The following is a 25,542-nucleotide window of genomic DNA, read 5'->3' as shown; positions in this document are numbered from 1 at the left end:
CAGTTTAAAAACGTTTAAAATACTTTGTGCAGTTAAATACTTTGTGCAGTTAAATTACTTTAAAATACTTTGTGCAGTTAAAATACTTTAAAATACTTTGTGCAGTTAAAATACTTTGTGCAGTTAAATTACTTTAAAATACTTTGTGCAGTTAAAATACTTTAAAATACTTTGTGCAGTTAAAATACTTTGTGCAGTTAAATTACTTTAAAATACTTTGTGCAGTTAAATTACTTTAAAATACTTTGTGCAGTTAAATTACTTTTAAAATACTTTGTGCAGTTAAATTACTTTAAAATACTTTGTGCAGTTAAATTACTTTAAAATACTTTGTGCAGTTAAAATACTTTGTGCAGTTAAAATACTTTGTGTAGTTAAATTACTTTAAAATACTTTGTGCAGTTAAATTACTTTGTGCAGTTAAATTACTTTGTGCAGTTAAATTACTTTTAAAATACTTTGTGCAGTTAAAATACTTTAAAATACTTTGTGCAGTTAAATTACTTTGTGCAGTTAAATTACTTTAAAATACTTTGTGCAGTTAAATTACTTTAAAATACTTTGTGCAGTTAAATTACTTTAAAATACTTTGTGCAGTTAAAATACTTTGTGCAGTTAAAATACTTTGTGCAGTTAAATTACTTTAAAATACTACTTTGTGCAGTTAAATTACTTTAAAATACTTTGTGCAGTTAAATTACTTTGTGCAGTTAAATTACTTTGTGCAGTTAAATTACTTTAAAATACTTTGTGCAGTTAAAATACTTTAAAATACTTTGTGCAGTTAAATTACTTTGTGCAGTTAAATTACTTTAAAATACTTTGTGCAGTTAAAATACTTTAAAATACTTTGCGCAGTTAAAATACTTTGTGCAGTTAAATTACTTTAAAATACTTTGTGCAGTTAAAATACTTTAAAATACTTTGTGCAGTTAAAATACTTTGTGCAGTTAAATTACTTTAAAATACTTTGTGCAGTTAAATTACTTTTAAAATACTTTGTGCAGTTTAAATTACTTTAAATACTTTGTGCAGTTAAATTACTTTAAAATACTTTGTGCAGTTAAATTACTTCAAAATACTTTGTGCAGTTTAAAATACTTTGTGCAGTTAAATTACTTTAAAATACTTTGTGCAGTTAAATTACTTTGTGCAGTTAAATTACCTTGTGCAGTTAAATTACTTTAAAATACTTTGTGCAGTTAAAATACTTTAAAATACTTTGTGCAGTTAAATTACTTTGTGCAGTTAAATTACTTTAAAATACTTTGTGCAGTTAAATTACTTTAAAATACTTTGTGCAGTTAAATTACTTTAAAATACTTTGTGCAGTTAAAATACTTTGTGCAGTTAAAATACTTTGTGCAGTTAAATTACTTTAAAATACTTTGTGCAGTTAAATTACTTTAAAATACTTTGTGCAGTTAAATTACTTTGTGCAGTTAAATTACTTTGTGCAGTTAAATTACTTTAAAATACTTTGTGCAGTTAAAATACTTTAAAATACTTTGTGCAGTTAAATACTTTGTGCAGTTAAATTACTTTAAAATACTTTGTGCAGTTAAAATACTTTAAAATACTTTGTGCAGTTAAAATACTTTGTGCAGTTAAATTACTTTAAAATACTTTGTGCAGTTAAATTACTTTAAACTACTTTGTGCAGTTAAAATACTTTGTGCAGTTAACATACTTTAAAATACTTTGTGCAGTTAAATTACTTTAAATTACTTTGTGCAGTTAAATTACTTTGTGCAGTTAAATTACTTTAAAATACTTTGTGCAGTTAAAATACTTTGTGCAGTTAAATTACTTTAAATTACTTTGTGCAGTTAAATTACTTTGTGCAGTTAAATTACTTTAAATTACTTTGTGCAGTTAAATTACTTTAAAATACTTTGTGCAGTTAAATTATTTTAAATTACTTTGTGCAGTTAAAATACTTTAAAATACTTTGTGCAGTTAAATTACTTTAAAATACTTTGTGCAGTTAAATTACTTTGTGCAGTTAAATTACTTTGTGCAGTTAAATTACTTTGTGCAGTTAAATTACTTTAAAATACTTTGTGCAGTTAAATTACTTTAAAATACTTTGTGCAGTTAAATTACTTTAAATGACTTTGTGCAGTTAAATTACTTTAAATGACTTCACTAAATGCATTGTACCATTAGTCTGGGCCGGCCCTAGACGTTTTTGGGCCCTACGTGAGATTTGGTTGGTGGGGCCCCCCGTCTCGCGGGGAAAACATTTGACTGTCCCCCAACTTGATGGCAGAGACGAGAACACATTTTCATGTCATTCTGTTAATTTTTCCATGGAGGCGTAGAGAGAATGTTGCTCATTTCCTGCAATTCTGGCTAGACTAACTCACCAATCTAAACATAAATGTTAGCTGACATAACATGAGGAAAACTGCTGATGTAGGTTATTGTACTATTCTAACTCAACAGTAAGTTAAGACCCCGACTGAGTTGTTTTGGTCGGGGGTCCCTGGTTTGGCATTTGTTCTGCGAGCCTACAAAAGGCTGAGCAAGTTAACCAGCCCTATATAATGGTACTACTGTTGCCCAGAGCTCATGGGGTGTCATTTGGGACGTGTGTGTGTGTGTGTGTGTGTGTGTGTGTGTGTGGAGGATAAAGTTTGTTAGCAGCAGGTTGCCAGTTTGTGTAGGTTAGTAGTTACTACTCTAAATATGGCTGTATCTTCCTCCATCAGGGAACAATCAAGGTCTGATCTGGGCCCGGGTCAAGACATGGGGCCCGGTGGACAGGGGCCAGGGATCAGCCCCAACCCTTCCATAACCCCTCCAACCCAGGGGACCCTCTCTGGTTTGGGCCCCCAGGGACAGGACACTACAATCAGCTCCAACAGCACGTTCTGTTCCCCTCCTCATGGAAGTCCAGGGTCCAGAGAACCAGGGCTCGGAGCCATGGGGCCAGGGTCCAGAGAACCAGGGCTCGGACCCATGGGGCCAAGGTCCAGAGAACCAGGGCTCGGACCCATGGGGCCAGGGTCCAGAGAACCAGGGCTCGAAACCATGGGGCCAGGGTCCAGAGAACCAGGGCTCGGAGCCATGGGGCCAGGGTCCAGAGAACCAGGGCTCGGAGCCATGGGGCCAGGGTCGGAACACATACAGGACTACCACTACGGCTGCCCCCCCCAGCCCATGGGCCACTCCGGAGGGTTACAGGGAGGCATGAACCTCCACATCCACCCTAACCATCAAGGGGCTAATTGGAGGATGAGCAGCCCGTCTCGAAGCAGCCCTAGCCCAGCCGGAGGGGCCCATCTGGGGCAACAGATTTCTATGTTGTCCCCTAGGCACAGGGCAAGTCCAGGGATGGCAGGGAGCCCTCGCTTGGCCCCAAGCCTGCACTCGCCCTCCCCTGTGGGGATGGCTGGGTCTGGAACAGGGGTTGCAGTAGGAGGTAGCGGTCCTGCGGCTAACAGTCATGCTAACAGTCATGCTAACAGCCATGCTAACAGCCATGCTAACAGTCATGCTAACAGCTATGCTAACAGCCACAGCTACGGCAGTAGTTCTCTGTCGGCCCTGCAGGCTCTGAGTGAGTGTCACGGGGTCAGAGAAGGCAGTGGTGAACACACACACCCTCACGGCGCAGGGGGCCAGCATCCTCAAACACACGCCCTGGGATCACCTGACAGGAAGACGATGGGATCGCCCGCTGGGATGGCGTTGGGATCAGGAGTCAACCCTCACATGATGTCGAAGCTTGGCGGCGGTAAGGGAAATGGGGACTCTTTGGGCAGAGAGCAGGAACATGGTCAGGGTGGACAATATGACCAGAGACATACAGATGGGAACGGTACCCACGGTAACCATGGTACCCACGGTAACCACGCTGACATCACAGAGGAGAGGGATGGCCTCGACGGTGGCTCCGGCGCACAGAGCCGTAGACAACGCTGTGACAACAAGGGCCACACCAAACTCCTCCAGCTTCTCACCACCAAGTCCCAACCCCTCGACACCCCTTTGTCCCCCAACGGAGGAGGGGACCCCAAGGACCCCTCGTCAGGGCTGGGGGGCCCTTACGCTCCAGGGGGCCACGCCACCTCCCTAAAGGATAAACACAAGATACTTCACAGGCTGCTCCAGAACAGCACCTCTCCTGTGGACCTGGCCAAGCTCACTGCTGAGGCCACGGGCAGGAGCTGGGGGAGCAAGGTGGGTGTGGTAACAGACAGACGGGACACGGTACGGACGGGAACCTCACACCCAAACAGGAGCCCCTGAGTCCCAATAAGAAGGACAACGCCCTGCTGAGGTATCTGATGGATAAAGAGGACAGTGGGATGAAGGCGAGGCAGGGGAAGACGGAGGGAGCAGGAGGGCAGGTGAAGACGGAGAAAACAGGATTCAGGATACGACCGCGCTGAACAGGTGAGTGGCCGGAGGATCATGTGCCGTAGTCTCTGTGATATCTTCCCTGCCGTAGTCTCTGTGACATCTTCCCTGCTGTAGTCTCTGTGATATCTTCCCTGCCGTAGTCTCTGTGATACATTCCCCTCTGTAGTCTCTGTGATATCTACCCTGCCGTAGTCTCTGTGATATCTTCCCTGCCGTAGTCTCTGTGATATCTACCCTTCCGTAGTCCCTGTGATATCTTCCCTGCCGTAGTCTCTGTGATATCTTCCCTGCCGTAGTCTCTGTGATATCTTCCCTGCCGTAGTCTCTGTGATATCTACCCTGCCATAGTCTCTGTGATATCTACCCTGCCGTAGTCTCTGTGATATATTCCCTGCCGTAGTCTCTGTGAAATATTCCCTGCCGTAGTCTCTGTGATATCTTCCCTGCCGTAGTCTCTGTGATACATTCCCCTCCGTAGTCTCTGTGATATCTTCCCTGCCGTAGTCTCTGTGATACATTCCCCTCCGTAGTCTCTGTGATATCTTCCCTGCCGTAGTCTCTGTGATACATTCCCCTCCGTAGTCTCTGTGATATCTACCCTGCCGTAGTCTCTGTGATATCTTCCCTGTCGTAGTCTCTGTGATATCTTCCCTGCCGTAGTCTCTGTGATATCTTCCCTGCCGTAGTCTCTGTGATATCTTCCCTGCCATAGTCTCTGTGATATCTTCCCTGCCATAGTCTCTGTGATATCTTCCCTGCCGTAGTCTCTGTGATACATTCCCCTCCGTAGTCTCTGTGACATCTTCCCTGCTGTAGTCTCTGTGATGTTAAAGAAGGCTCCTTCCTGTAGCTCACAATATGAAGGCTGAATACCACTATTGTCCTCTGGCTGTGAAGAGACACACCAGTCATAGGCTACTGAGCTGTCACATTGTCATTTTCCGTCACATTTTGTGACATTCAAAATGTAAAATCTCAATGGGATATAAATAAACTATACATTTACATATCCAGTGATATTTCAAGTCAGATGCATTACACCGATGGTATGATGGAGAATGTCAGAAGAGGATGTTAGAACAGAATGTCGGAACAGGATGTTGGAATGTTAGAACAGAATGTTGGAATGTCAGAACAGAATGTTGGAATGTCAGAACAGAATGTTAGAATGTCAGAACAGGACGTTGGAATGTCATAACAGAATGTTGGAATGTCAGAACAGAATGTTGGAATGTCAGAACAGAATGTTGGAATGTCAGAACAGAATGTTGGAATGTCAAAACAGGATGTTGGAATGTCGGAACAGAATGTCGGAACAGGATGTCAGAACAGGATGTCAGAACAGAATATCGGAATGTCAGAACAGGATGTGGGAATGTCAGAACAGGATATGGGAATGTCAGAACAGGATGTTGGAATGTCAGAACAGGATGTCAGAACAGGATGTCAGAACAGGATGTCAGAACAGGATGTCAGAACAGGATGTCAGAACAGGATGTTGGAATGTCAGAACAGAATGTTGGAATGTCAGAACAGAATGTTGGAATGTCAGAACAGAATGTTAGAATGTCAAAACAGGACGTTGGAATGTCAGAACAGAATGTTGGAATGTGAGAACAGAATGTCGGAACAGGATGTCAGAACAGAATGTTGGAATGTCAGAACAGAATGTTGGAATGTCAGAACAGAATGTTGGAATGTCAGAACAGAATGTTGGAATGTCAGAACAGAATGTTGGAATGTCAGAACAGGATGTGGGAATGTCAGAACAGGATGTGGGAATGTCTGAACAGGATGTGGGAATGTCAGAACAGGATGTTGGAATGTCAGAACAGGATGTCAGAACAGGATGTGGGAATGTCAGAACAGGATGTGGGAATGTCAGAACAGGATGTTGGAATGTCAGAACAGGATGTCAGAACAGGATGTCGGAACAGAATGTCAGAACAGGATGTCAGAACAGAATATCGGAATGTCAGAACAGGATGTGGGAATGTCTGAACAGGATGTGGGAATGTCAGAACAGGATGTTGGAATGTCAGAACAGGATGTCAGAACAGGATGTGGGAATGTCAGAACAGGATGTGGGAATGTCAGAACAGGATGTTGGAATGTCAGAACAGGATGTCAGAACAGGATGTGGGAATGTCAGAACAGGATGTGGGAATGTCAGAACAGGATGTGGGAATGTCAGAACAGGATGTGGAATGTCAGAACAGGATGTGGGAATGTCAGAACAGGATGTGGGAATGTCAGAACAGGATGTGGGAATGTCAGAACAGCTGCTAGCAAGCTGAAAGAGAAGACAGGGTGTAATGAGGTACAATGGATCCACCCTAGAAAGTAGGGCCAGCATGATACCAGTATCGTGGCAAAGGAAACGAAACACGACACAGACTTTACATCTTCAGGAAAAGAGCCCTAATGTTGGAAACGATCATCATTATGGTGTCATCCAGACATTTATTTTACAAACTATAGCACACAATAAGTTACATACAGGAGGTTATCAGGACCCAAAGAGTTAGGTCTGCTTCGGGTTGTCATTTTAGCCATGGAACAAATAGTGCAATGCTGGGAGCATCCCGTCCCTACTAAAGAAGGAAGGGTGTAGGGTGTAGGGTGTAATGTACTACTGGGGATACACCCTAAAGAAACTGAAGGAAGGGTGTAGGGTGTAATGTACTACTGGGGATACACCCTAAAGAAAACAGTGTGTTCTCTTTCTCTGCCTCTTAAGTAAACCCCTCCAGCGATTAATTACCACAGTAAAAAGAGAGGTGGAAATTCCTGCTTTCGCTATTGGATCATGAGGAGAGCACTGTTTAAGTAGTGTTGGGTAACGGCGGCCGAAAACTCCTCTTGGAACTAAAACCCGTTTCTTTGTCAGAGGAGTATTGGTTGGCAGCAGGGATGTTTCAAGTGTTTCACTGTAGGGGTAGGGTGCTTGCCGTCTATGAAGTACCTGCACACACACACACACACACACACACACACGCGGGTACGACTGCGAGGTGAGAGATGGTGGCAGAAGGACGTTTTTACCTCAACCGCCAGGGTAGCCTAGTGGTTAGAGTGTAGAGGCTGCAGGGTAGCCTAGTGGTTAGAGTGTAGAGGAGGCAGGTAGCCTAGTGGTTAGAGTGTAGAGGTGGCAGGGTAGCCTAGTGGTTAGAGTGTAGGGGTGGCAGGTAGCCTAGTGGTTAGAGTGTAGAGGTGGTAGGGTAGCCTAGTGGTTAGAGTGTAGAGGTGGCAGGTAGCCTAGTGGTTAGAGTGTAGGGGTGGCAGGTAGCCTAGTGGTTAGAGTGTAGAGGTGGTAGGGTAGCCTAGTGGTTAGAGAGTAGAGGTGGCAGGTAGCCTAGTGGTTAGAGTGTAGAGGTGGCAGGGTAGCCTAGTGGTTAGAGTGTAGAGGTGGTAGGGTAGCCTAGTGGTTAGAGTGTAGAGGTGGCAGGTAGCCTAGTGGTTAGAGTGTAGGGGTGGCAGGTAGCCTAGTGGTTAGAGTGTAGAGGAGGCAGGTAGCCTAGTGGTTAGAGTGTAGAGGTGGCAGGGTAGCCTAGTGGTTAGAGTGTAGGGGTGGCAGGTAGCCTAGTGGTTAGAGTGTAGAGGTGGCAGGTAGACTAGTGGTTAGAGTGTAGAGGTGGCAGGTAGACTAGTGGTTAGAGTGTAGAGGTGGCAGGTAGCCTAGTGGTTAGAGTGTATCGGTGGCAGGTAGCCTAGTGGTTAGAGCGTAGAGGTGGCAGGGTAGCCTAGTGGTTAGAGTGTAGAGGCTGCAGGGTAGCCTAGTGGTTAGAGTGTAGAGGTGGCAGGTAGCCTAGTGGTTAGAGTGTTGGACTAGTAACCAGAAGGTTGCAAGTTCAAACCCCAGAACTGACAAGGTACCAATCTGTCGTTCTGCCCCACTGTTCCTAGGCCGTCATTGTAAAAATAATTTGTTCTTAATAATGGGCCAAAAAACAGCCCTCCATTCGTCCAATGCCAAATGAAACAGCCCAGCTGACAACAAACGTTTTCAGAACGTTCCCTTAAGAGTTTTGTTCGGTCATTTAGCTACGGTTTTCATAGGAATGTTTCCAAGAGACCGTTCCCGTAATGTCAAACAGAACCTACCCAGAACCTGGTAATAATGTTCACGTTTCGTGAATATTCCAGTTTTCTGTGGGTTAGGAGAATCTTCCATCAACGTCCCACCAAACGTACTCAGTACGCGGTTACAACGTTCTCAGACTATATCATAGTCATGTTCTAGACACTTCATGAGAACATTGCATGAGCGTTATTTTCCCTCTATCCTCTCTTTTTCTCCCTCTATCCTCTCTCCCTCTATCCTCTCTTTCTCTATCCTCTCTCTCTATCCTCTCTCCCTCTATCCTCTCTCCCTCTATCCTCTCTCCCTCTATCCTCTCTTTCTCTCCCTCTATCCTCTCTCCCTCTATCCTCTCTTTCTCTCCCTCTATCCTCTCTCTCTATCCTCTCTCTCTATCCTCTCTCTCTATCCTCTCTCTCTCTCTCTATCCTCTCTCTCTATCCTCTCTCCCTCTATCCTCTCTCCCTATATCCTCTTTTCCTCTATCCTCTCACCTTCTATCCTCTCTCCCTCTATCCCCTCTTTCTCTCCCTCTATCCTCTCTCCCTCTATCCTCTCTTTCACTCCCTCTATCCTCTCTCTCTATCCTCTCTCCCTCTATCCTCTCTCCCTCTATCCTCTTTTCCTCTATCATCTCATCTTCTATCCTCTCTCCCTCTATCCCCTCTTTCTCTCCCTCTATCCTCTCTCCCTCTATCCTCTCTCTCTATCCTCTCTCTCTCTATCCTCTCTCCCTCTATCCTCTCTCCCTCTATCCTCTTTTCCTCTATCCTCTCACCTTCTATCCTCTCTCCCTCTATCCCCTCTTTCTCTTCCTCTATCCTCTCTCCCTCTATCCTCCCTCTATCCTCTCTCTCTATCCTCTCTCCCTCTATCCTCTCTCTCTATCCTCTCTCTCTCTATCCTCTCTCCCTCTATCCTCTCTCCCTCTCTCTCCCTCTCCCTCTCCCTCTCTCCCTCTATCCTCTCTTTCACTCCCTCTATCCTCTCTCCCTCTATCCTCTCTCCCTCTATCCCCTCTTTCTCTCCCTCTATCCTCTCTCCCTCTATCCTCTCTCCCTCTATCCTCTATTTCTCTCCCTATATCCTCTTTCACTCCCTCTATCCTCTTTCCCTCTATCCTCTCACCTTTTATCCTCTCTCCCTCTATCCCCTCTTTCTCTCCCTCTATCCTCTCTCCCTCTATCCTCTCCCTCTATCCTCTCTCCCTCTATCCTCTCTCCCTCTATCCCCTCTTTCACTCCCTCTATCCTCTCTTTCACTCCCTCTATCCTCTCTCTCTCTCCCTCTATCCTCTTTCTCTCCCTCTATCCTCTCTCTCTTGCTCCCTCAATCCTCTCGCGCTTTCCTCTCTCCTCTCTCTAAATCTTCTCTCACGATCGCCTCTATCCTCTCTCGCTCTCTCCCTCTCTCTATCTCTCCCTCTATCCTCTCTATCTCTCCCTCTATCCTCTCCTACTCTCCCTCTATCCTCTCTCTGTTCACAAGCATTTCGCTACACCCGCAATAGCATCTGCTAAATATGTGTATGCAACTAAGAAGTACAATTTGATTTGAGGGCTGAATTATTGATGAACTCAGAGCTAAATGAGAAATCAGAGAGGAGAGGGACTACAGTAGTGGACTGGATGAAGGTCAGAGAGGGACTACAGTAGTGGACTGGCTGAAGGTCAGAGAGGAGAGGGACTACAGTAGTGGATTGGATGAAGGTCAGAGAGGGACTACAGTAGTGGACTGGATGAAGGTCAGAGAGGGACTACAGTAGTGGACTGGCTGAAGTTGAGCTTTGCCTCACCTCTCCATATGAGACAGGATAGAGTTTGTCCAGCTAATCAACTTCCTTTCACCTCTCCTGGAGTCCGGAGCTGGGCTTCAGCCAGGGTTATACAGGTGCTCTGTGGGAAAGAAGACGTAATCAGCGTCCACTACTGATGACCTCACTACTGCCACCTGCTGTCACTGTTCTTATCATCTGAAGAGAGATACATTTCTTATGTGGCCAAGTAAATGTGTTCTGAATTAGTGGGTTAGGAGAAGTTGGTTCCCTCTCTGACCCTCAGCCAGTCCACTACTGATGACCTCACTACTGCCACCTGGGTTAGGAGAAGTTGGTTCCCTCTCTGACCTTCAGCCAGTCCACTACTGATGACCTCACTACTGCCACCTGGGTTAGGAGAAGTTGGTTCCCTCTCTGACCCTCAGCCAGTCCACTACTGATGACCTCACTACTGCCACCTGGGTTAGGAGAAGTTGGTTCCCTCTCTGACCTTCAGCCCGTCCACTACTGATGACCTCACTACTGCCACCTGGGTTAGGAGAAGTTGGTTCCCTCTCTGACCTTCAGCCCGTCCACTACTGATGACCTCACTACTGCCACCTGGGTTAGGAGAAGTTGGTTCCCTCTCTGACCTTCAGCCAGTCCACTACTGATGACCTCACTACTGCCACCTGGGTTAGGAGAAGTTGGTTCCCTCTCTGACCCTCAGCCAGTCCACTACTGATGACCTCACTACTGCCACCTGGGTTAGGAGAAGTTGGTTCCCTCTCTGACCTTCAGCCCGTCCACTACTGATGAACTCACTACTGCCACCTGGGTTAGGAGAAGTTGGTTCCCTCTCTGACCTTCAGCCCGTCCACTACTGATGAACTCACTACTGCCACCTGGGTTAGGAGAAGTTGGTTCCCTCTCTGACCTTCAGCCAGTCCACTACTGATGACCTCACTACTGCCACCTGGGTTAGGAGAAGTTGGTTCCCTCTTTGACCTTCAGCCCGTCCACTACTGATGACCTCACTACTGCCACCTGGGTTAGGAGAAGTTGGTTCCCTCTCTGACCTTCAGCCAGTCCACTACTGTAATCCCTATGGTTGGCAGCTGGCCAAATGATTTGTGATATGTAGCCATCTAGAAAAGACCTCGTCTGAACTATGTAGGCAGTTGAGAGAATCACAGAGAACCAACCACTGATCTGATGCTGGCCTGTTTTTCTCAGAAGGAAGGAAGGGAGTGAGGTAGGAATGGGCAATTCTTCTTCTGTTTACTTCTTCTCTCGCTCTCTCTCGGTTCCCGTTTCTAGTCGGATGGTCAGAGATCTTCTGTCTGGTATCGTTGGTATTGTTGTTGCAAAATACTTGTTGTCAATCATTTACAGTTTGTGGCACCCTATTTCCTACAGTGAACTAATCTAACCGATGGAGTCTTCCAATGAGAGGAGAGGAGAGGAGAGGAGGTAGAGAGGAGAGGAGAGGAGAGGAGAGGAGAGGAGAGGAAGTAGAGAGGAGGAGAGGAGAGGAGAGGAGAGGAAGTAGAGAGGAGAGGAGAGGATGTAGAGAGGAGGAGAGGAGAGGAAGTAGAGGAGAGGAGACGAGAGGAGAGGAAGTAGAGGAGAGGAAGGAGAGGAAGTAGAGGAGAGGAAGTAGAGGAGAGGAAGTAGAGGAGTGGAGAGGAGAGGAGAGGGTGGAAGGAGAGGGTGGAGAGGGAGGAAGGAGAGGGTGGGGAGGAGGAGGAGGAGGAGGAAGGAGAGGGAGGGGGAGGAGAAGGAGGCGGGGGGAGAAGAGGGATGCGGAGGGAGAAGTGGGATGCGGAGGGGGAGGTGAGGGGGGTGGGAGGAGAGGAAGGAGGAGGAGAGGAAGGTGGGTGGGAGGAGAGGGAGGAAGGAGAGGAGAGGGGAGTAGAGGGAGTGGGTGGGAGGAGAGGGAGGTGGGTGGGAGTAGATGGAGGTGGGTGGGAGGATAGGGAGGAGAGGGAGGTGAGTGGGAGGAGAGGGGAGGAGGAGAGGAGAGGGGAGTAGATGGAGGTGGGTGGGAGGAGAGGGGGGGAGGAAGGAGAGGGACGGAGGGAGGAGAGGGGAGGGAGGGAGGAGAGGAGAGGTTGGGAGGAAGAGGCGAAGGAAGTAGAGTAGAGGGAGGTGGGTGGGAGGAGAGGAAGGATAGAAAGCAAGTGATTGGGTTTCTGAGAGGAGGATAGTGTGGAAGATAGATAAGGAAAGGAGAAGGATGTAGAGGTGGAGAATATAAGATGGAGGAGGGAAGACGAGAGGAGAGAAAAGGGGGATGATCAGAGCACATGACATCATCCCTGACCTCATTAAGGTCCTCTCTTCCTGCCATATCTTCCTGTATGCCAGCACCGTTTACTCACTTCCTGTGTGTGTGTGACATTGCCAGAGCAGCACCACCTCTTTATGTGATCAGTGACAAACTCTCCTTTGACTGTGGGCCGGTCCCCTCTCCTTTGACTGTGGGCCGGTCCCCTCTCCTTTGACTGTGGGCCGGTCCCCTCTCCTTAGACTGTGGGCCCGTCCCCTCTCCTTAGACTGTGGGCCGGTCCCCTCTCCTTAGACTGTGGGCCGGTCCCCTCTCCTTAGACTGTGGGCCGGTCCCCTCTCCTTAGACTGTGGGCCCGTCCCCTCTCCTTAGACTGTGGGCCGGTCCCCTCTCCTTTGACTTAGGGCAGGTCCCCTCTCCTTTGACTGTGGGCCGGTCCCCTCTCCTTAGACTGTGGGCCGGTCCCCTCTCCTTTGACTTAGGGCAGGTCCCCTCTCCTTTGACTGTGGGCCGGTCCCCTGTCCTTTGACTGTGGGCCGGTCCCCTCTCCTTTGACTGTGGGCCGGTCCCCTCTCCTTTGACTGTGGGCCGGTCCCCTCTCCTTTGACTGTGGGCCGGTCCCCTCTCCTTTGACTGTGTTCTGGTCCCCTCTCCTTTGACTGTGGGCCGGTCCCCTCTCCTTTGTCTGTGGGCCGGTCCCCTCTCCTTTGACTGTGGGCCGGTCCCCTCTCCTTTGACTGTGGGCCGGTCCCCTCTCCTTTGACTGTGGGCCGGTCCCCGTCCGGTAACTAGCGCCCCTCTCCTTCCAGTCCTGTCAGGTAACTAGCTCCCCTCTCCTTCCAGTCCTGTCAGGTAACTAGCTCCCCTCTCCTTCCAGTCCGTTCAGGTAACTAGCTCCCCTCTCCTTCCAGTCCTGTCTGGTAACTAGCTCCCCTCTCCTTCCAGTTCTGTCAGGTAACTAGCTCCCCTCTCCTTCCAGTCCTGTCAGGTAACTAGCTCCCCTCTCCTTCCAGTCCTGTCAGGTAACTAGCTCCCCTCTCCTTCCAGTCCTGTCCGGTAACTAGCTCCCCTCTCCTTCCAGTCTATCAGGTAACTAGCTCCCATCCCCTCTCCTTCCAGTCCTGTCTGGTAACTAGCTCCCCTCTCCTTCCAGTCCTATCAGGTAACTAGCTCCCCTCCCCTTCCAGTCCTGTCCGGTAACTAGCTCCCCTCTCCTTCCAGTCCTGTCAGGTAACTAGCTCCCCTCTACTTCCAGTCCTGTCCGGTAACTAGCTCCCCTCTCCTTCCAGTCCTGTCTGGTAACTAGCTCCCCTCTCCTTCCAGTCCTATCAGGTAACTAGCTCCCCTCTCCTTCCAGTCCTGTCAGGTAACTAGCTCCCCTCTCCTTCCAGTCCTGTCAGGTAACTAGCTCAAGCATTACACATTCCTCCTTTATTCATATTAACATTGCTAGTTTTCAGAAGAGGTGAAAAAGAGAGAGGGGGGGGAGAGGTGAAAAAGACAGAGAGAGGGGAAGAGATGGAGAGGGGACGAGTTGGAGAGATGGAGAGAGAGAGGGGAAGAGATGGAGAGGGGACGAGATGGAGAGAGAGAGAGGGGAAGAGATGGAGAGGGGACGAGATGGAGAGAGAGAGAGTGGGGAAGAGATGGAGAGGGGACGAGATGGAGAGAGAGAGAGGGAACGAGATGGAGAGAGAGAGAGAGGGGAAGAGATGGGGAGAGAGAGGGGAAGAGATGGAGAGGGGACGAGATGGAGAGAGAGAGAGAGGGGAAGAGATGGAGAGGGGAAGAGATGGAGAGAGAAAGGGGAAGAGATGGAGAGAGGGAGAGGGGAAGAGATGGGGAGAGAGAGGGGAAGGGATGGGGAAGAGATGGGGAGAGAGAGGGGAAGAGATGAGGAAGAGATGGGGAGAGATGGAGAGAGAGAGAGGGGAAGAGATGGGGAGAGAGAGGGGAAGAGATGGAGAGAGAGAGGGGAAGAGATGGGGAGAGAGAGGGGAAGAGATGGAGAGAGAGAGGGGAAGAGATGGAGAGAGAGGGGAAGAGATGGAGAGAGAGGGGAAGAGATGGAGAGAGAGGGGAAGAGATGGAGAGAGATGGGAAGAGATGGAGAGAGAGAGAGGGGAAGAGATGGGGAGAGAGAGGGGAAGAGATGGAGAGAGAGAGGGGAAGAGATGGAGAGAGAGAGGGGAAGAGATGGAGAGAGAGAGGGGAAGAGATGGGGAGAGAGGGGGGAAGAGATGGGGAGAGATGGGGAGAGAGAGGGGAAGAGATGGGGAGAGAGAGGGGAAGAGATGGAGAGAGAGAGAGGGGAAGAGATGCAGAGAGAGAGGGGGGAAGAGATGGAGAGAGAGAGGGGAAGAGATGGAGAGAGAGGGGAAGAGATGGGGAGAGAGAGGGGAAGAGATGGAGAGAGAGAGAGGGGAAGAGATGGAGAGAGAGAGAGGGGAAGAGATGGAGAGAGAGAGAGGGAAGAGATGGAGAGAGAGTGAGGGGAAGAGATGGGGAGAGAAAGGGGAAGAGATGGAGAGAGAGAGGGGAAGAGATGGAAAGAGAGAGGGGAAGAGATGGAGAGAGAGAGGGGAAGAGATGGAGAGAGAGGGGAAGAGATGGAGAGAGAGAGGGGAAGAGATGGAGAGAGAGAGGGGAAGAGATGGAGAGAGAGAGGGGAAGAGATGGAGAGAGAGAGGGGAAGAGATGGGAGAGAGAGTGTGACAGTGGGCCGGTCCCCTCTCCTTTGACTGTGGACCTGTCCCCTCTCCTTTGACTGTGGGCCGGTCCCCTCTCCTTTGACTGTGGGCCGGCCCCCTCTCCTTTGACTGTGGGCCGGTCCCCGTCCGGTAACTAGCGCCCCTCTCCTTCCAGTCCTGTCAGGTAACTAGCTCCCCTCTCCTTCCAGTCCTGTCAGGTAACTAGCTCCCCTCTCCTTCCAGTCCTGTCAGGTAACTAGCTCCCCTCTCCTTCCAGTCCTGTCAGGTAACTAGCTCCCCTCTCCTTCCAGTCCGTTCAGGTAACTAGCTCCCCTCTCCTTCCAGTCCTGTCAGGTAACTAGCTCCCCTCTCCTTCCAGTCCTGTCTGGTAACTAGCTCCCCTCTCCTTCCAGTCCGTTCAGGTAACTAGCTCCCCTCTCCTTCCAGTCCTGTCAGGTAACTAGCTCCCCTCTCCTTCCAGTCCTGTCAGGTAACTAGCTCCCCTCTCCTTCCAGTCCTTTCAGGTAACTAGCTCCCCTCTCCTTCCAGTCCATTCAGGTAACTAGCTCCCCTCTCCTTCCAGTCCTGTCTGGTAACTAGCGCCCCTCTCCTTCCAGTCCTATCAGGTAACTAGCTCCCCTCTCCTTCCAGTTCTGTCAGGTAACTAGCTCCCCTCTCCTTCCAGTCCTATCAGGTAACTAGCTCCCCTCTCCTTCCAGTCCTGTCCGGTAACTAGCTCCCCTCTCCTTCCAGTCCTGTCTGGTAACTAGCTCCCCTCTCCTTCCAGTCCTGTCAGGTAACTAGCTCCCCTCCCCTTCCAGTCCTGTCCGGTAACTAGCTCCCCTCTCCTTCCAGTCCTGTCTGGTAACTAGCGCCCCTCTCCTTCCAGTCCTATCAGGAAACTAGCTCCCCTCTCCTTCCAGTCCTGTCCGGTAACTAGCTCCCCTCTCCTTCCAATCCTGTCAGGTAACTAGCTCCCCTCTCCTTCCAATCCTGTCCGGTAACTAGCTCCCCTCTCCTTCCAGTCCTGTCCGGTAACTAGCTCCCTTCTCCTTCCAGTCCTGTCTGGTAACTAGCTCCCCTCCCCTCTCCTTCCAGTCCTGTCAGGTAACTATCTCCCCTCTCCTTCCAGTCCTATCAGGTAACTAGCTCCCCTCTCCTTCCAGTCCTGTCTGGTAACTAGCTCCCCTCTCCTTCCAGTCCTATCAGGTAACTAGCTCCCCTCTCCTTCCAGTCCTGTCTGGTAACTAGCTCCCCTCTCCTTCCAGTCCTATCAGGTAACTAGCTCCCCTCTCCTTCCAGTCCTGTCAGGTAACTAGCTCCCCTCTCCTTCCCGTCTATCAGGTAACTATCTCCCCTCTCCTTACAGTCCTGTCAGGTAACTACCTCCCCTCTCCTTCCAGTCCTGTCAGGTAACTAGCTCCCCTCTCCTTCCAGTCCTGTCAGGTAACTAGCTCCCCTCTCCTTCCAGTCCTGTCAGGTAACTAGCTCCCCTCTCCTTCCAGTCCTGTCAGGTAACTAGCTCAAGCATCACACATTCCTCCTTTATTCATATTAACATTGCTAGTTTTCAGAAGAGGTGAAAAAGAGAGAGGGGGGAGAGGTGAAAAAGACAGAGAGAGGGGAAGAGATGGAGAGGGGACGAGTTGGAGAGATGGAGAGAGAGAGGGGAAGAGATGGAGAGGGGATGACATGGAGAGAGAGAGAGGGGAAGAGATGGAGAGAGAGAGGGGAAGAGATGGAGAGAGAGAGGGGAAGAGATGGAAAGAGAGAGGGGAAGAGATGGAGAGAGAGAGGGGAAGAGATGGAGAGAGAGGGGAAGAGATGGAGAGAGAGAGGGGAAGAGATGGAGAGAGAGAGGGGAAGAGATGGAGAGAGAGAGGGGAAGAGATGGAGAGAGAGAGGGGAAGAGATGGGAGAGAGAGTGTGACAGTGGGCCGGTCCCCTCTCCTTTGACTGTGGACCTGTCCCCTCTCCTTTGACTGTGGGCCGGTCCCCTCTCCTTTGACTGTGGGCCGGCCCCCTCTCCTTTGACTGTGGGCCGGTCCCCGTCCGGTAACTAGCGCCCCTCTCCTTCCAGTCCTGTCAGGTAACTAGCTCCCCTCTCCTTCCAGTCCTGTCAGGTAACTAGCTCCCCTCTCCTTCCAGTCCTGTCAGGTAACTAGCTCCCCTCTCCTTCCAGTCCTGTCAGGTAACTAGCTCCCCTCTCCTTCCAGTCCGTTCAGGTAACTAGCTCCCCTCTCCTTCCAGTCCTGTCAGGTAACTAGCTCCCCTCTCCTTCCAGTCCTGTCTGGTAACTAGCTCCCCTCTCCTTCCAGTCCGTTCAGGTAACTAGCTCCCCTCTCCTTCCAGTCCTGTCTGGTAACTAGCTCCCCTCTCCTTCCAGTCCGTTCAGGTAACTAGCTCCCCTCTCCTTCCAGTCCTGTCAGGTAACTAGCTCCCCTCTCCTTCCAGTCCTGTCAGGTAACTAGCTCCCCTCTCCTTCCAGTCCTTTCAGGTAACTAGCTCCCCTCTCCTTCCAGTCCATTCAGGTAACTAGCTCCCCTCTCCTTCCAGTCCTGTCTGGTAACTAGCGCCCCTCTCCTTCCAGTCCTATCAGGTAACTAGCTCCCCTCTCCTTCCAGTTCTGTCAGGTAACTAGCTCCCCTCTCCTTCCAGTCCTATCAGGTAACTAGCTCCCCTCTCCTTCCAGTCCTGTCCGGTAACTAGCTCCCCTCTCCTTCCAGTCCTGTCTGGTAACTAGCTCCCCTCTCCTTCCAGTCCTGTCAGGTAACTAGCTCCCCTCCCCTTCCAGTCCTGTCCGGTAACTAGCTCCCCTCTCCTTCCAGTCCTGTCTGGTAACTAGCGCCCCTCTCCTTCCAGTCCTATCAGGAAACTAGCTCCCCTCTCCTTCCAGTCCTGTCCGGTAACTAGCTCCCCTCTCCTTCCAATCCTGTCAGGTAACTAGCTCCCCTCTCCTTCCAATCCTGTCCGGTAACTAGCTCCCCTCTCCTTCCAGTCCTGTCCGGTAACTAGCTCCCTTCTCCTTCCAGTCCTGTCTGGTAACTAGCTCCCCTCCCCTCTCCTTCCAGTCCTGTCAGGTAACTATCTCCCCTCTCCTTCCAGTCCTATCAGGTAACTAGCTCCCCTCTCCTTCCAGTCCTGTCTGGTAACTAGCTCCCCTCTCCTTCCAGTCCTATCAGGTAACTAGCTCCCCTCTCCTTCCAGTCCTGTCTGGTAACTAGCTCCCCTCTCCTTCCAGTCCTATCAGGTAACTAGCTCCCCTCTCCTTCCAGTCCTGTCAGGTAACTAGCTCCCCTCTCCTTCCCGTCTATCAGGTAACTATCTCCCCTCTCCTTACAGTCCTGTCAGGTAACTACCTCCCCTCTCCTTCCAGTCCTGTCAGGTAACTAGCTCCCCTCTCCTTCCAGTCCTGTCAGGTAACTAGCTCCCCTCTCCTTCCAGTCCTGTCAGGTAACTAGCTCCCCTCTCCTTCCAGTCCTGTCAGGTAACTAGCTCAAGCATCACACATTCCTCCTTTATTCATATTAACATTGCTAGTTTTCAGAAGAGGTGAAAAAGAGAGAGGGGGGAGAGGTGAAAAAGACAGAGAGAGGGGAAGAGATGGAGAGGGGACGAGTTGGAGAGATGGAGAGAGAGAGGGGAAGAGATGGAGAGGGGATGACATGGAGAGAGAGAGAGGGGAAGAGATGGAGAGAGAGAGGGGAAGAGATGGAGAGAGAGAGGGGAAGAGATGGAAAGAGAGAGGGGAAGAGATGGAGAGAGAGAGGGGAAGAGATGGAGAGAGAGGGGAAGAGATGGAGAGAGAGAGGGGAAGAGATGGAGAGAGAGAGGGGAAGAGATGGAGAGAGAGAGGGGAAGAGATGGAGAGAGAGAGGGGAAGAGATGGGAGAGAGAGTGTGACAGTGGGCCGGTCCCCTCTCCTTTGACTGTGGACCTGTCCCCTCTCCTTTGACTGTGGGCCGGTCCCCTCTCCTTTGACTGTGGGCCGGCCCCCTCTCCTTTGACTGTGGGCCGGTCCCCGTCCGGTAACTAGCGCCCCTCTCCTTCCAGTCCTGTCAGGTAACTAGCTCCCCTCTCCTTCCAGTCCTGTCAGGTAACTAGCTCCCCTCTCCTTCCAGTCCTGTCAGGTAACTAGCTCCCCTCTCCTTCCAGTCCTGTCAGGTAACTAGCTCCCCTCTCCTTCCAGTCCGTTCAGGTAACTAGCTCCCCTCTCCTTCCAGTCCTGTCAGGTAACTAGCTCCCCTCTCCTTCCAGTCCTGTCTGGTAACTAGCTCCCCTCTCCTTCCAGTCCGTTCAGGTAACTAGCTCCCCTCTCCTTCCAGTCCTGTCAGGTAACTAGCTCCCCTCTCCTTCCAGTCCTGTCAGGTAACTAGCTCCCCTCTCCTTCCAGTCCTTTCAGGTAACTAGCTCCCCTCTCCTTCCAGTCCGTTCAGGTAACTAGCTCCCCTCTCCTTCCAGTCCTGTCTGGTAACTAGCGCCCCTCTCCTTCCAGTCCTATCAGGTAACTAGCTCCCCTCTCCTTCCAGTCCTGTCCGGTAACTAGCTCCCCTCTCCTTCCAGTCCTGTCTGGTAACTAGCTCCCCTCTCCTTCCAGTCCTGTCAGGTAACTAGCTCCCCTCCCCTTCCAGTCCTGTCCGGTAACTAGCTCCCCTCTCCTTCCAGTCCTGTCTGGTAACTAGCGCCCCTCTCCTTCCAGTCCTATCAGGAAACTAGCTCCCCTCTCCTTCCAGTCCTGTCCGGTAACTAGCTCCCCTCTCCTTCCAATCCTGTCAGGTAACTAGCTCCCCTCTCCTTCCAATCCTGTCCGGTAACTAGCTCCCCTCTCCTTCCAGTCCTGTCCGGTAACTAGCTCCCTTCTCCTTCCAGTCCTGTCTGGTAACTAGCTCCCCTCCCCTCTCCTTCCAGTCCTGTCAGGTAACTATCTCCCCTCTCCTTCCAGTCCTATCAGGTAACTAGCTCCCCTCTCCTTCCAGTCCTGTCTGGTAACTAGCTCCCCTCTCCTTCCAGTCCTATCAGGTAACTAGCTCCCCTCTCCTTCCAGTCCTGTCTGGTAACTAGCTCCCCTCTCCTTCCAGTCCTATCAGGTAACTAGCTCCCCTCTCCTTCCAGTCCTGTCAGGTAACTAGCTCCCCTCTCCTTCCCGTCTATCAGGTAACTATCTCCCCTCTCCTTACAGTCCTGTCAGGTAACTAGCTCCCCTCTCCTTCCAGTCCTGTCAGGTAACTAGCTCCCCTCTCCTTCCAGTCCTGTCAGGTAACTAGCTCCCCTCTCCTTCCAGTCCTGTCAGGTAACTAGCTCCCCTCTCCTTCCAGTCCTGTCAGGTAACTAGCTCAAGCATCACACATTCCTCCTTTATTCATATTAACATTGCTAGTTTTCAGAAGAGGTGAAAAAGAGAGAGGGGGGAGAGGTGAAAAAGACAGAGAGAGGGGAAGAGATGGAGAGGGGACGAGTTGGAGAGATGGAGAGAGAGAGGGGAAGAGATGGAGAGGGGATGACATGGAGAGAGAGAGAGGGGAAGAGATGGAGAGAGAGAGGGGAAGAGATGGAGAGAGAGAGGGGAAGAGATGGAGAGAGAGAGAGGGGAAGAGATGGAGAGAGAGAGAGGGGAAGAGATGGAGAGAGAGAGAGGGGACGAGATGGTGAGAGAGAGAGAGAGAGGGGAAGAGATGGGGAGAGAGAGGGGAAGAGATGGAGAGGGGACGAGATGGAGAGAGAGAGAGAGGGGAAGAGATGGAGAGGGGAAGAGATGGAGAGAGAGAGGGGAAGAGATGGAGAGAGGGGAAGAGATGGAGAGAGAGGGGAAGAGATGGAGAGAGAGAGAGGGGAAGAGATGGGGAGAGAGAGGGGAAGAGATGGAGAGAGAGAGGGGAAGAGATGGGGAGAGAGAGGGGAAGAGATGGAGAGAGAGAGGGGAAGAGATGGAGAGAGAGAGGGGAAGAGATGGAGAGAGAGAGGGGAAGAGATGGAGAGAGAGAGGGGAAGAGATGGAGAGAGAGAGAGGGGAAGAGATGGAGAGAGAGAGAGGGGAAGAGATGGAGAGAGAGAGAGGGGAAGAGATGGAGAGAGAGAGAGGGGAAGAGATGCAGAGAGAGAGGGGGGAAGAGATGGAGAGAGAGAGAGGGGAAGAGATGGGGAGATAGAGGGGAAGAGATGGAGAGAGAGAGGGGGGAAGAGATGGAGAGAGTGAGAGGGGAAGAGATAGAGAGAGAGGGGAAGAGATGGAGAGAGAGTGAGGGGAAGAGATGGGGAGAGAACGGGGAAGAGATGGAGAGAGAGGGGAAGAGATGGAGAGAGAGGGGAAGAGATGGAGAGAGAGGGGAAGAGATGGAGAGAGAGAGGGGAAGAGATGGGGAGAGAGAGGGGAAGAGATGGAGAGAGAGAGGGGAAGAGATGGGGAGAGAGAGGGGAAGAGATGGGGAGAGAGAGGGGAAGAGATGGAGAGAGAGAGGGGAAGAGATGGAGAGAGAGGGGAAGAGATGGAGAGAGAGGGGGGGGGAAGAGATGGAGAGAGAGAGAGGGGAAGAGATGGAGAGAGAGTGAGGGGAAGAGATGGGGAGAGAACGGGGAAGAGATGGAGAGAGAGAGGGGAAGAGATGGAGAGAGAGGGGAAGAGATGAGAGAGAGGGGAAGAGATGGAGAGAGAGAGGGGAAGAGATGGGGAGAGAGAGGGGAAGAGATGGAGAGAGAGAGGGGAAGAGATGGGGAGAGAGAGGGGAAGAGATGGGGAGAGAGAGGGGAAGAGATGGAGAGAGAGAGGGGAAGAGATGGAGAGAGAGGGGAAGAGATGGGGAGAGAGAGGGAAGAGATGGAGAGAGAGGGGGGGGAAGAGATGGAGAGAGAGAGAGGGGAAGAGATAGAGAGAAAGGGGAAGAGATGGAGAGAGAGTGAGGGGAAGAGATGGAGAGAGAGTGAGGGGAAGAGATGGGGAGGAGAACGGGGAAGAGATGGAGAGAGAGAGGGGAAGAGATGGAGAGAGAGGGGAAGAGATGGAGAGAGAGGGGAAGAGATGGAGAGAGAGAGGGGAAGAGATGGGGAGAGAGAGGGGAAGAGATGGAGAGAGAGAGGGGAAGAGATGGGGAGAGAGAGGGGAAGAGATGGGGAGAGAGAGGGGAAGAGATGGAGAGACAGAGAGGGGAAGAGATGGAGAGAGAGAGAGGGGACGAGATGGAGAGAGAGAGAGGGGAAGAAATGGAGAGAGAGAGGGGAAGAGATGTAGAGAGAGGGGGAAGAGAAAGGGAGAGAGAGGGGAAGAGATGGAGAGAGAGAGGGGACGACATGGAGAGAGGGGAAGAGATGGGGAGAGAGAGGGGAAGAGATGGAGAGAGAGAGGGGACGAGATGGAGAGAGAGAGTGGAAGAGATGGAGAGAGAGAGGGGAAGAGATGGAGAGAGAGAGGGGAAGAGATGGAGAGAGAGGGGAATAGATGGAGAGAGAGGGGAAGAGATGGGGAGAGAGAGGGGAAGAGATGGGGAGAGAGAGGGGAAGAGATGGGGATAGAGAGGGGAAACTAAGTTGGGAGAGGGTGAGAATTAAAGCAGGTGAATGTTGCTCTCTGAGTAGAGCTGTAACAGTGCCGTCTAGTGTGCTGCCGCCTCCTGTTGATTCTTAGACACTACAACTTATTTACTCTCTCTTAGGTCTCTCCTCGCCCTACAACAGTAGGTAGAGTAACCTAAATCAATGTTTTAAAGGTGTGTGTGTGTGTGTGTGTGTGTGTGTGTGTGTGTGTGTGTGTGTGTGTGTGTGTGTGTAAATGCAACAGTTTCAACAATTTTGCTGAGTTACAGTTCATAGAAGTCAGTCAATTGAAATAAATGAATGGATATGAGTTTTGGTATGAAAGTGGATGTGTGTTTTGTTGTGGATGTGTGTTTTGGTATGAAAGTGAATGTGTGTTTTGGTGTGGATGTGTGTTTTGGTATGAAAGTGAATATGTGTTTTGGTGTGGATGTGTGTTTTGGTATGAAAGTGAATGTGTGTTTTGGTGTGGATGTGTGTTTTGGTATGAAAGTGAATGTGTGTTTTGGTGTGGATGTGTGTTTTGGTGTGGATGTGTGTTTTGGTATGAAAGTGAATGTGTGTTTTGGTGTGGATGTGTGTTTTGGTATGAAAGTGAATGTGTGTTTTGGTGTGGATGTGTGTTTTGGTGTGGATGTGTGTTTTGGTGTGGATGTGTGTTTTGGTGTGGATGTGTGTTTTGGTATGAAAGTGGATGTGTGTTTTGGTATGAAAGTGGATGTGTGTTTTGGTGTGGATGTGTGTTATGGAGTGGATGTGTGTTTTGGTGTGGATGTGTGTTTTGGTATGAAAGTGGATGTGTGTTTTGGTGTGGATGTGTGTTTTGGTATGAAAAGTGGATGTGTGTTTTTGTATGAAAGTGGATGTGTGTTTTGGTGTGGATGTGTGTTTTGGTGTGGATGTGTGTTTTGGTGTGGATGTGTGTTTTGGTATGAAAGTGGATGTGTGTTTTGGTGTGGATGTGTGTTTTGGTATGAAAGTGAATGTGTGTTTTGGTGTGGATGTGTGTTTTGGTATGAAAGTGGATGTGTGTTTTGGTGTGGATGTGTGTTTTGGTGTGGATGTGTGTTTTGGTGTGGATGTGTGTTTTGGTATGAAAGTGGATGTGTGTTTTGGTATGAAAGTGGATGTGTGTTTTGGTGTGGATGTGTGTTTTGGTATGAAAGTGGATGTGTGTTTTGGAGTGGATGTGTGTTTTGGAGTGGATGTGTGTTTTGGTGTGGATGTGTGTTTTGGTATGAAAGTGGATGTGTGTTTTTGTATGAACGTGGATGTGTGTTTTGGTGTGGATGTGTGTTTTGGTGTGGATGTGTGTTTTGGTGTGGATGTGTGTTTTGGTATGAAAGTGGATGTGTGTTTTGGTGTGGGTGTGTGTTTTGGTATGAAAGTGGATGTGTGTTTTGGTGTGGATGTGTGTTTTGGTGTGGATGTGTGTTTTGCGCTCTACCTACAGTAGACTACCCTCACTGTTATTGGGACATGGGACGTGCAGGCTTGTAGTAGTTGAATAGGTTCTAAGCTATGAATTAAGGGTTAATGAAGTCTTATGTTGATCTGACCTGGACAAACTCTGACAACAGTATTGCACAGTAAGCAGTAAGCTTGAATATGCCACACACACTATCACATTATTCTCATAGCTGTGTTTCTATTTGTCCAGCTTGGCGGAGGGACAGACATTTTTATTTATAGAAATATTTATGTATTATGAATTCCTGTTTCTAATGGGCCTGTGTGTGTGTGTGTGTGTGTGTGTGTGTGTGTGTGTGTGTGTGTGTGTGTGTGTGTGTGTGTGTGTGTGTGTGTGTGTGTGTGCGTGCGTGCGTGCGTGCGTGCGTGCGTGCGTGCGTGCGTGCGTGCGTGCGTGCGTTGCGTGCGTGCGTGCGTGCGTGCGTGCGTGCGTGCGTGCGTGCGTGCGTGCGTGCGTGCGTGCGTGCGTGCGTGCGTGCGTGCGTGCGTGCGTGCGTGCGTGCGTGCGTGCGTGCGTGCGTCTGCTAAATGACTCACTACTGTAAGTGTCTCTAGATCAGAGAGTCTGTTAAATGACTCACTACTGTAAGAAGCTCTGGATCAGAGAGTCTGTTAAATGACTCACTACTGTAGTGTCTCTGGATAAGAGAGTCTGCTAAATGACTCACTACTGTAGTGTCTGGATCAGAGAGTCTGTTAAATGACTCACTACTGTAGTGTCTCTAGATAGGAGAGTCTGTTAAATGACTCACTACTGTAAGAAGCTCTGGATCAGAGAGTCTGTTAAATGACTCACTACTGTAGTGTCTCTAGATAGGAGAGTCTGTTAAATGACTCACTACTGTAAGAAGCTCTGGATCAGAGAGTCTGTTAAATGACTCACTACTGTAGTGTCTCTAGATAGGAGAGTCTGTTAAATGACTCACTACTGTAAGTGTCTCTAGATCAGAGAGTCTGTTAAATGACTCACATGTATGTGTTCTCCTAACCCTCCTCCCTGTCTCTCCTGTAGTCTTCAGAGTTGGATGAAATCCTCGATGAGCTGCAGTGTGTCCAGCCCTCCTCCCTCCCCTCCTCCCTGGACAAACAGACCATCATCAACGACATACTGCACATCACCCAGGAAACCAGCCCTGGCAACCCCAACGCCATGGCAACACAGCAGCAGCAGAGGGGCATGCAGCGAGGCATGGGGCCAGGCAGTGAGTGTGTGTCTCTCACACACACACACACACATACACACACACACACACACACACACACACACACACACACACACACACACACACATCTGACAGGCACATACATACACAGTACAGTACAAGTACTGTCTCACACTCCCTCCTACACACACACACAC

The 25,542-nt window shown here is 49.8% G+C and overlaps 1 protein-coding gene across 1 annotated transcript in view; it reads left to right on the top strand.

Annotated features, from left to right (window-relative positions):
* LOC118963860 (nuclear receptor coactivator 2-like) overlaps window positions 1-25,384 on the top strand; it is a gene marked incomplete at both ends in the record, with an annotated part of 38,224 nt that extends 12,840 nt beyond the window's left edge. The window contains 4 exon segments of the mRNA XM_036974760.1: window positions 2,715-4,168; window positions 4,171-4,369; window positions 4,371-4,404; window positions 25,195-25,384. Coding sequence (XP_036830655.1) covers window positions 2,715-4,168; window positions 4,171-4,369; window positions 4,371-4,404; window positions 25,195-25,384 — 1,877 coding nt within the window.
* Between the last annotated feature and the right edge of the window lie 158 nt (window positions 25,385-25,542).

This window comes from Oncorhynchus mykiss, unplaced genomic scaffold (genome assembly GCF_013265735.2).
Source record: "Oncorhynchus mykiss isolate Arlee unplaced genomic scaffold, USDA_OmykA_1.1 un_scaffold_864, whole genome shotgun sequence".
Lineage (NCBI taxonomy): Eukaryota > Metazoa > Chordata > Actinopteri > Salmoniformes > Salmonidae > Oncorhynchus > Oncorhynchus mykiss.
The sequence above is the reverse complement of the archived record's forward strand: the minus strand, read 5'-3'. Positions and strand labels throughout refer to the sequence as shown.